At 43.4% G+C, this 10594-nt stretch overlaps 1 protein-coding gene across 1 annotated transcript; it reads right to left on the reverse strand.

Moving 5' to 3' along the window:
* Window positions 1–1571: 1571 nt before the first annotated feature.
* LOC308145433 (very long chain fatty acid elongase 6-like) lies at window positions 1572–9679 on the reverse strand. Its single transcript, XM_080516877.1, has 4 exons — window positions 9583–9679; window positions 5428–5559; window positions 4013–4164; window positions 1572–3893 (listed from the first exon to the last, which is right to left on the reverse strand). The coding sequence occupies exons 1-4, from the start codon at window positions 9666–9668 to the stop codon at window positions 3463–3465; spliced, it is 801 nt and encodes a 266-aa protein (XP_080373003.1). The 5' UTR covers window positions 9669–9679; the 3' UTR covers window positions 1572–3462.
* Window positions 9680–10594: the final 915 nt, after the last annotated feature.

Here is a 10594-nt window from a genome sequence, read left to right on the forward strand (position 1 = left end):
TGTGGATTTTTTCCTCCCTCCTTCTGGTTCCTGGAAGCTGATTTTCGAAAGTCTTCCTCCCTGCAGGTTTTAACTTTCACGGCCTCACGTGCGTTTCTCTTCTTTCTTATTAAAGTTCACTCGAACTTTTTCCTAGAAAGCGACGTGATGCCTTCAATGACCGTCCGGAAATTCCAACTTCAGGATGAAACGTCCCACCAATTAATTAATCAATCAATAATTTTTTTACATAATTTAATGTTCCTCCATAAAACCTCATTCTGACATCAAACATTCTGACGAGGCCTCGTTTGTATTTTACAAAAAAAAAAAACGGAATATATTGCAAGAAAATACACTAAAGTGCAAAAAAAACAACAAGAAAAGGTTTAAATAAGCATAAATTAACGTGATGATTTGTTTACTTTAATTATGTTATTAAAATGTAACTTCACAATTTTGGAATCAACACTTATTTGGAATTTCACTCCAAATAAGTGTTTTTTTTTTTTTTAAAGTTTGAACCAAAATAACCATTTTCTTGAGGGTACGTGAACGCACCCTCACGTGGCCGCTCTCATACACACACAGCTGGAGTTCATTAACGCGCGCGTCACCGGCTGAGGCCGCCAGAGGGCGCTGCAGACTGAGACTTCAAAGTGGATTTAATTCAACGTTTCAACAAAGTGACGAGTGGAAACTCACATCAACACGTGAAGGTTCGTCTTAAACACGAATAATCCAGAGATTTGACTCCTTCTGAGACTCGTTCGGTTGTTTTACAGTGAAAGGTGAAGGCAGGAAGTGTTCATTAGTGGTTAAGAAATATCTTTTATTGTTGTTTACATATTAAAACAGTTTAAAAAAAAAGTCTTCAGCAGATCACAGTGAATCAGTTTACAATCAGAGCAGCTTTAAACGGCTTAAAAACATAAAAATTAATGAAATAATTCAGCACAAAATAAAAAATCTTTACAATGAAATTAACATGTCTACGGGTAAACTAAAAGTTCTGTAATACAAATAAACAAAGTTATCCAGTGAAAAGAATCGGCCTCGTTTTACTGGAAAACTTGGTGAAAAAAATGGTGAAAGACTCAAAAACCTTTTAATTTTTAACGTGCTAACTTCCTGTTTCTGGTCTTTCTTCCTGTCAAGAGTACCTGATCGATTATTTTTAACTTGAACAAACAAACAAAAAAAACGTATTTCATTTTCAACAATGTTCCCAGGATGAGATATAACGGGTTTTTAAATAATCCATAACGGATAAAAAAAAAAAGACGGTTGAATAAAAGCAAATGTTTTTACAATGTTTAATTACATTTTCAAAGAAATTAGTTTTATGTGGAGATAAAATGCATTTGATTTTGCTAGCGTCGTTTTTGTTCTACCATTTCTAAATTGCAAACTGTCTGAACACAGTCTCTTACATTTTTCTTTAAATTCCAGGTTCCACGAGGAAGATTAAGAGTTTAAAGCGACTCTATGTGGAATCCGAGCGACGCCACCGTCATACACCGGGTGGCAGTACTGAGTCAGTACCCCCCCCCCCCCCCACCCCCGACTCGTCTTCATGCTGCCGACTGAAGTGACTCGACGCGCCACCTGCTGGTGCGACGCTGTATTACAGGACTGAACATCGACTGGCCGGACGACTCCGGTGTTTGAAATGACGTCAGGACCGTCGTCGTCTCGCGATCCGAGGTAATACTGATTCACATTCGGGAAATTATTAGTGCTGTCAAAAATAACGCGTTAATTGATTTGACGCTTTTAATTCGTTAAAAGAAATTTGACGTAATTTGCGTAGTTTTGTTAACTTCCTTTTTTTTTTTTTTTTTTTTCTCTACTCCTTTGCCAGAGCAGCAGTATGAGCAGATTGGAACAATAAATTAAAAGTTTCCTGACGACTGATTGAGAACGTAAAAGTCATTAGCTTTACTTTGAAAAGCTGAATTTTACAACCTCAAGTAGAAACTCTGCAGCAAAACGGCAGGTTGCCATGTTGGCTGACCAGGAGCCGCCACACTGCTGCAACTGCAGGAAATACTGGTTCACTCTCTCTGAAAAACAATGCGATTAATCACAATTAATTACAGAAAATTGTGCAATTAATTTGTAATTTTTTTTAATCGATTGACAGCACTAAAAATTAAATCGCAACTTTTTAAAGAGCATCATCACCTTGGCAGCAGGAATCAAACTGTACGAAGGAAAAGTAAAGGTAAACATCTGCATCAGTGGTTACTGGTTTCTAAGTGGTTAATATTTTATTTTATTTTTTTAATTTAGAGTTTGTAATATTTTCAACACGTAAAAAAAAAAAAAAAAAAAAAAAAAAAAACAACTAATGAAAGACGACAACAGTGACGATGTCGTTTTATTATGAAATAACCAGCCGGTCCAAGTTCAGTAAATTCAGCCTCACGTTCGTCCGAAACTCCAAGAAACCTTCTTTTTTTAAAGAAGCTGGATTGACTCACTGCTGCCACCTAGTGGACCGAGCAACGGATGGAAAACTTTACGTAAAAATAAAACATCGATGGACTTCATCAGAGCGACGTCGACTCCGTCCGTCAATCGACTCCAAAAGCGTGAGAAACTTTTTGAAACTGTTGCCGGAGCTATTTGAAGTTCATTTAAACATTTTTAAGTCCAGAACTTTCCCGGCAAACGTTCCGAATCCCCTCCTTTATTCACGCGACCCTCGGCGAGGATTCGGCCTTCATCCATTTTCTTGTCTCATATTTTTCCCACTTTCTTCACTTTTTTTTCCTGTTTTCAGCAGCTAAAATGTTTTTGTCTCATATTTCCCCCAATTTTTTTCCCATTTTCAGTAGCTACAATTTTTTTTCTCATATTTTTCCCACTTTTTTCCTGTTTTTGGCAGCTACTATTTTTTTTGTCTCGTATTTTCCCCACTTTCTTCATTTCCCCCCCATTTTCAGCAGCTACTCTAGTTTTGTCTCATTTTTTCACACTTCACTTTTTTTTTCCTGTTTTCAGCAGCTACAATTTTTTTTGGCTAATATGTTTTACAATTTTTTCCCATTTTCAGCAGCTAAATTTTTTTTGTCTCATATTATTCTCACTTTTTTTCCCTGTTTTCAGCAGCTACAGTTTTTTTGTCTCATATTTTTCCTACTTTCTTTATTTTATCCCCCATTTTCAGCAGCTACTCTAGTTTTGTCTCATATTTTCCCCCACTTTCTTCACTTTTTTTCCTGTTTTCAGCAGCTAACACTTTTTTGTCTCATATTTTTTCCACTTTTTTCCCATTTTTTTGTCTCATACTTTTCCAACTTTCTTCACTTTTTTCCCATTTTCAGCAGCTTATCAGATTCACAGACGGAAGCGGTCGAGTTTCACGTCGATTCCCTTTTTAAAATTATTTTTTTTTTAAATCCTAAAGACGGAATTGTGGCACTTCGCCGTATGAGAGCGCGCACACACACACATGCACACACACACACACACACACTACTCGGCCTTGGCGTCCTTGGCGGCGGCGGGGCGGCGGAGGTAGCTGTTGTAGAAGAAGGAGGCGAAGAGCAGGAGGTAGCTGAGGTACATGATGGAGCCCCACACGATGTTGTGCAGGTTGGAGGGGCAGCGCGTCTCGTGCTTCCAGACGAACACCAGCCCCAGCACCGCCAGGCCCATCGCCATCTGCAGGATCTGCGTGGCGGTGATGACCATGGCGAAGGGGCGGGGCACGCGCAGGCCGGCCGCCCGCGCCGCGTAGTACGTGTACATGAGGGAGTGGACCAGGTAGTTCATGGTCATGAACCAGCCGCCGCCCGCCACCTGGTCCTTGTAGGAGTACCAGGAGTACAGCAGCACCGTGATGTGGTGGTACCAGTGCAGGAAGATGAGGCGCTGCTTCCGCAGGATGATGAACACCGTGTCTCCTGGAGGGAGGAGCCACACACACACACACATACATGCAAGAGACCGAAGACCGTCAACAAAGAGTTCGGGTGCTAAAGGGTTGAGGTGTGGGGACGGCGTGGAGGACAGGAAGTCTCACCCAGCTCGGGAGCTTTGCTCAGGACGAAGGCGTAGGCCCAGAACTTGGTGACGGGGGCGCTGTAGAAGCTGTTGTCACACACCGACTGCCTGAAGCCGCTGGTGGTGAGGACGTGGAGCATGAAGAGGCCGGTCCTGAACGCCCCCACGATGCTGCACCGGGAACCAAACACACGTCAGGGAACCAAACATACCGACGCGTCGGGGAACCAAACATACCGACACGTCGGGGAACCAAACACACATCGGGAACCAATATATACCGACACGTCAAGGAACCAAACACACATCAGGGAACCAAACATACCAACACGTCGGGGAACCAATATATACCGACACGTCGGGGAACCAAACACACGTCGGCGAACCAAACATACCAACATGTCGGGGAACCAATGTATACCGACACGTCAGGGAACCAAACACACCAACACATCAGGGAACCAAACATACTGACACATCAGGGAACCAAACACACTGACACATCAGGGAACCAAACACACCGACACGTCAGGGAACCAAACACATTGGTGAACCAAACATACCGACATGTCGGGAAACCAAACACACATACCGACGCGTCGGGGAACTAAACACACATACCGACACGTCAGGGAACCAAACACACATACTGACATGTCAGGGAACATAACACATATACTGACACGTCAGGGAACTAAACATACTGACACGTCAGGGAACTAAACATACTGACACGTCAGGGAACCAAAAATACCGACACGCCGGGGAACCAAACATACCGACACCTCGGGGAACCAAACATACCGACACCTCGGGGAACCAAACACACCACAGACACACTTTACTGACTCTTCAGGACACGAAGCAGTTTGCTGCAATTTGAAACCGTTTTTTTGTTTTTTCTCCTCAAAATGTCATCAAAACGTTTGATCATCAACGAAACACGACCCAGCGAGAGGCAAAACTACACTTCATCACCTCGTAACTCCAGACTTGGTCATAAAAACGGACCAGGCTGCTCGTTGAGGGACCTGCGACACAGTTCCTCATAAAAACATCGACTACAGGGACGTTTCCTGATTCCACTGCAGCTGTAAAGACACGTCGCTGCTCAGGCAATAAAACGACTGGGTTCTGCAGTGGGAGTGGAATCCAACAGGAAAACAATACAAACCAGCAATGCTTGTTAATATTATTACCTCCAAACCTTATTCTCAATTAAACTTGAATTTTGTAGTTATCTATAAGGAAACACAAGCATTATAAAACATGCGACATGTAAACTAAACTTGATCTGATGTCGACCTTTGACCTCCAGTCACATTTGAAGGAACTCCTTCAGTCGTGGCGCGTAAATATGAATAGAAAGAGATTAAATCAGAGCAGGTCTCACACACACACATATATACAGTATATGTACAGTATGTTCCTCACCTGAAGACGGCGAGGCCCAGAGACCAGAGGGCCAGCGGCCGGCGAAGGTTCAGTTTGGGCCTCTGCCTCATGAAGTGCTGGCCGCCGAACACGAAGGCGGCGTAGAGACCGCAGAACATGAAGGACTTGTTCCTGCAGGCGGAGGAAACAAACAACCATCGGTCAGAAAACGACTCCTTCAGCCAGCAAGTACAGCCACAGAGTTGAAAGCAAGAGTTGGAGATCAAAGAGTTACATTATAGAGTTAAATCAAAGAGTTGTAGAACAAAGAGTTACATTATAGAGTTAAAACAAATAGTTATAGAACAAAGAGTTACATTATAGAGATAAAACAAATTGTTAGAGAACAAAGAGTTATATTAGAGTTAAAACAAAGAGTTAAATTATAGTGAGACCCAATAGCTATAGAACAAAGAGTTACATTATAGAGTTAAAACAAAGAGTTATAGAACAAAGAGTTATATTATAGAGTTAAAACAAAGAGTTATAGAACAAAGAGTTAAATCATAGAGTTAAAACAAATAGTTGTAGAACAAAGAGTTAAATTATAGAATTAAATCAGGAACGATAGAACAAAGAGTTTAAAATATAGAGTTAAATTATAGTTATAACAAAGAGTTAAATTATAGAGTTAAAACAAAGAGTTAAATTATAGAGTTAAAACAAAGAGTTAGAGAACAAAGAGTTAAATTATAGAGGTAAAACGAAGAGTTAAAACATAAATCTGCTGTTAAAAACCAAAACATCCTGTGAAAGTTTCCCTCTAAAATCAACTTTCCTGGGAAAACAAACATTCTGGCTCGTCGAACCCAAATCGCCTCGTCAGACCCGAGAACTCGGGACGATCCCACCGACGACGTGTCGTTCTTATGTAATCAGATTACACAACGAGGGTGAACGGACCAGACGACGGCAGTCGAGAACAAACACGACCCGTCGACACAGACGGCGAGTTCGCCCGCCTGCCGACTGACGGGAGGCGTTTCCACAGACGGCGAGTTCAATCTGGGGGATTAGGGGAGATTAGCTGCCGACACTCCGACGGATCGCAGCTCGTTCTCCAACGATCCGATTTCACAACGAGCTGCGAAAGGAAAACCGTCAAACAGCACCGCCAAACCGCTTAATCCGAGGCGCCGTTTACAAATACGAGCGGTTCCTTCTGCTCATGCGCTAGTAAACAAAGATGGCCGACCCGTAGCGGTTTGACTCTCCAGTTTTAATCGACCAACGTCGGTAGTTTTAGAGTCGAGACTCTCCACCTGATAGCATTTCGACGCCTCGTCAGTCTAAACGGATGTCGGGTTTCTCTGCACATGCGTCTGTGCGGTTTCCTTACAAAAACAAGCAACAGCGCCCTCCGGTGGCCCGGCGGTCTAACGGCACGTTCCATTGTAAAATGGAAACGCAACCACTGTTTTTGGCACAATAAACGTGACATCGTGGAGCTGCTGGGGCGACGCAACACATCCGCCTTGATTCCTGTATGGTGAAACACACACACACACACACACTACTATTTGAACAGCGAAGGGCGAGGAGGGTAAAGTTCAATGAACTCCAGAAGTTCCGGAACAGCAGACGGAGGCGTCACCTCTCGGTCGTTATCTGATCGGAATTCCTGCAGAGATTCAGATCACAAGTGGAACCGACACAAACCCTGATGGTTTCACGGGGGGTGTGGCGGGGGCAAGGGGGGGTGGGGGGGGGGGGACCTAGAGATACGCTCGGTAGAGCGGCAGACCTTCGCCAACGCCGCATTAGTTTGTGGAAACAGAGTTGGTGTCGCCAGCGTGTTAGCTGTTAGCTCATATCGATGCCAACTAGCCCGTCGGGTAACGACGTCACAGTGTGAAACGCTGAGCGGAGGGGGGGCGCGTCTCCATGGCGACAGATCTCCTTTGATCTCCTCGGTGAGGCGCCTCTCCCATTGCTTTGTATGGGAATTTTTGGGGGATTTAATAGGGAAAAAGTGGCAAAATACACAGACGTATGAATGAATAAATAAAATTAATTAATGAATAAATAAATAAGACAACTTAATAGGTAAATAAATTAATCAAAAAATAACAGATGACGTCAGTTCAGACGAACACGTTTCCTCTCCGGACACCAGGAGAAGATGTGAAAACTCGACATAAAGTGGGATTTATCTGCAGGTGAGCGAGAAAAAAAGGTGCCTCAGCAGCAAGTTAATATCTTGAGTCGGCACTGATAACCTGCTGTTCTTTACGCCGACGCAGCCCAGGAGCAAAGTCGGTCTTCTGACAACGTTTCTGCACATTTAAACGATCTCAGTTCCAGCTGTTTTACATCAGCAGCTCAGAATAAGACTGGAGGAGAATCAACCTTCTGGACGTGAAGCTCAAAATATGGATGTTTTAGATAAAATATCTAAAGATCTCACATCTAACGTCAGACGTGTCGTCGACGTTCTACTATCAGGAAGATTATTGCAGGAAAAAAAAAATTGTAATATTGAAATCACGATTATGTCTTTGATTTAGGAACAGCATTTATTGAATGTTTAAAAAAGAACTCTCCTGTTAATTATATAAAAATATCTTGTAATGAAGTAGTGAAGTAGCACTCAATCTTTTTAAAACAAGTAATAAATAACTTTAGACACTAATATAAACTACAGTAATGAATCACATGTTGATACTTTGTGGCAAAGCTAAGCTAAGTACTGAAAGCTAGGTAATGCTAGTAGCCGCCGTTAGCGTTACTTAGCTTTAAAATGACACGGACCCTAAACCACGCCGTTATTATTATCATCAATATATGTTAGTTTACAGCAGGTTTATCACCAGACGTTCATAGCTTTTTGGGGAAATTTAAAAGTAGTAAATTACCGCTAAGTAGCTAGCGCCGGCGCGTTTGGGCTAGATGTGTCATCACTTCCTGTCTGACGGCGGAGCAGCTCCACTAAAGATCACGGGCCCAGTCGTGTTTTTGTTTCCTCCGTGACGGGCAAACTGAAAAATGCTGCTCTGCCAGGTTGGGAGGGCTGACCCCCGCAACCGTTTAACCCTCCATCCATCCATCCATCCATCCATCCATCCATCCATCCATCCATCCATCCATCCATCCATCCATGTGTTTGACTGAAACCAGCAGGACTGACATTATAGAAACTATTGAAGCTGTTCCACTGAGAGCTGCTTGAATTATTGATTTTAAGAGAGAAAAATAAAGGGAAGAACCGAGAGAGCAACACAGAGCTTTGTACTGTGGGAGAGGAGGAAGAGGATGAGGAAGAGGAAGAGGAAGAGGAGGAGGAAGAGGAGGAGGAGGAGGATGAGACTGAAGACCAGCAGGAGGAAGAGGAGGCAGTTTGTGCAACCAAAACACGTGGAGTTAAGATTTCTCTTCATGCAATGATCAGTTCTTCACCAGTCTCTCTCTGTCTCTCTCTCTCTATCACCAGTCTCTCTCTCTCTCTCTATCACCAGTCTCTCTCTCTCTCTATCACCAGTCTCTCTCTCTCTCTCTCTCTATCACCAGTCTCTCTCTCTCTCTCTATCACCAGTCTCTCTCTCTCTCTATCACCAGTCTCTCTCTCTCTCTCTCTCTCTCTCTCTCTCACCAGTCTCTCTCTCTCTCTCACCAGTCTCTCTCTCTCTCTATCACTAGTCTCTCTCTCTCATCAGTCTCTCTCTCTCTCTCTATCACTAGTCTCTCTCTCTCTCGTCTGTCTCTCTCTATCACCAGTCTCTCTCTCTCTCTATCACTAGTCTCTCTCTCTCATCAGTCTCTCTCTCTCTCTCTATCACTAGTCTCTCTCTCTCTCTCACCAGTCTCTCTCCCTCTATCACTAGTCTCTCTCTCTCTCTCTCACGTCTCTCTCTCTCTCACCAGTCTCTCTCCCTCTATCACCAGTCTCTCTCCCTCTATCTATCACCAGTCTCTCTCCCTCAATCACTAGTCTCTCTCTCTCTATCACTAGTCTCTCTCTCTCTCTCTCTATCACTAGGCTCTCTCTCTCACACACAGCCTCTCTCTCTCACCAGTTTCTCTTTCTCTCGCTCTCACCAGTTTCTCTTTCTCTCCCGCTCTCACAGTCTCTCTCTCTCTCTCTCTGCGCCACTCTCACCAGTCTCTCTCTCTCTCTCTCTCTGCGCCACTCTCACAGTCTCTCTCTCTCTCTCTCACCAGTTCTCCTGCATCCACTCCATCGCTCCTCTCTCGTCGAAGCGCCGCTCGAAGTCGAACTCCTCCATTGGAAACGTCTCGTTCATGATGAAGAGGAAGAGGATCGGGTCGTGATGGAGTGATGAGTGTGTGAGTGTGTGCAGGTTTATCAGGAGGAGAGGAGGAGGAGAGGAGAGGAGGACGCTCTCGCTCACATGGACTTCCTCTCGCTCGGTTCCTCTGCGCGTCAAGGCGGCGCGTGAAAAGCGCGCAGATCCGGAGCAGAGGACAAAATAAAACCCGGGACGTCCCGGGACAGAGGCGCTGCTCTCGTCTTTTCTCACGTTCCACTGAGAGGAAAATAAAGTTTTCACCGTGAGCTCGATGGAAAATTAACCTGAAGCCTCGTGGAGGACAAAAAAAACTTTCTTAGGACTTTTGACGTTTTTTCTCACGAATTTACGTTCAAGTTCTCAAAATTCAGATTTTATCTAAATATTTTGTGCTTTAGATTCCTATTTTTCCACTCATATTGTTTAAAATTGTCATTTCGTTGTGGAACAACTACTAAAACATTTCATTATACCGTCTGGAATCGTTTGTTTCACATTAAGGCCTCTTACTGGGGAAGACTGTTCTTTTACTTTGACAGTCCACTGGCTGTCTTTCGGTGCTGCGGGTGTTGCCATGGGACAACTTGACACGTCCGGCGCGCTCTCTCTGCTGTGACGCAGCTGCTGGAGGGGCGAGGCTATGACGTCATATCGTCTGGTGAGCGGCAGCGTGAAGCCACGAGGAATCGACCAATCCGATGGCAGCAGAGAAGATCACGAGCAGTCACATTTAACAATCAATAACCACTAATTATAGACTATATATATTTTTAAAAATTAATAAATAAAAAAATAATAATATTTAAAATTTAAGTGTAAAATTATTTAAATATTTCAAAAATATATATTTTTTTTTCTTGTTTAAAATTATTTTAATAGAATATATTACCATAACAGTACCATAGCATGAGCAGTCACAT

Source organism: Blennius ocellaris (assembly GCF_963422515.1).
Source record: "Blennius ocellaris genome assembly, chromosome: 21".
NCBI lineage: Eukaryota > Metazoa > Chordata > Actinopteri > Blenniiformes > Blenniidae > Blennius > Blennius ocellaris.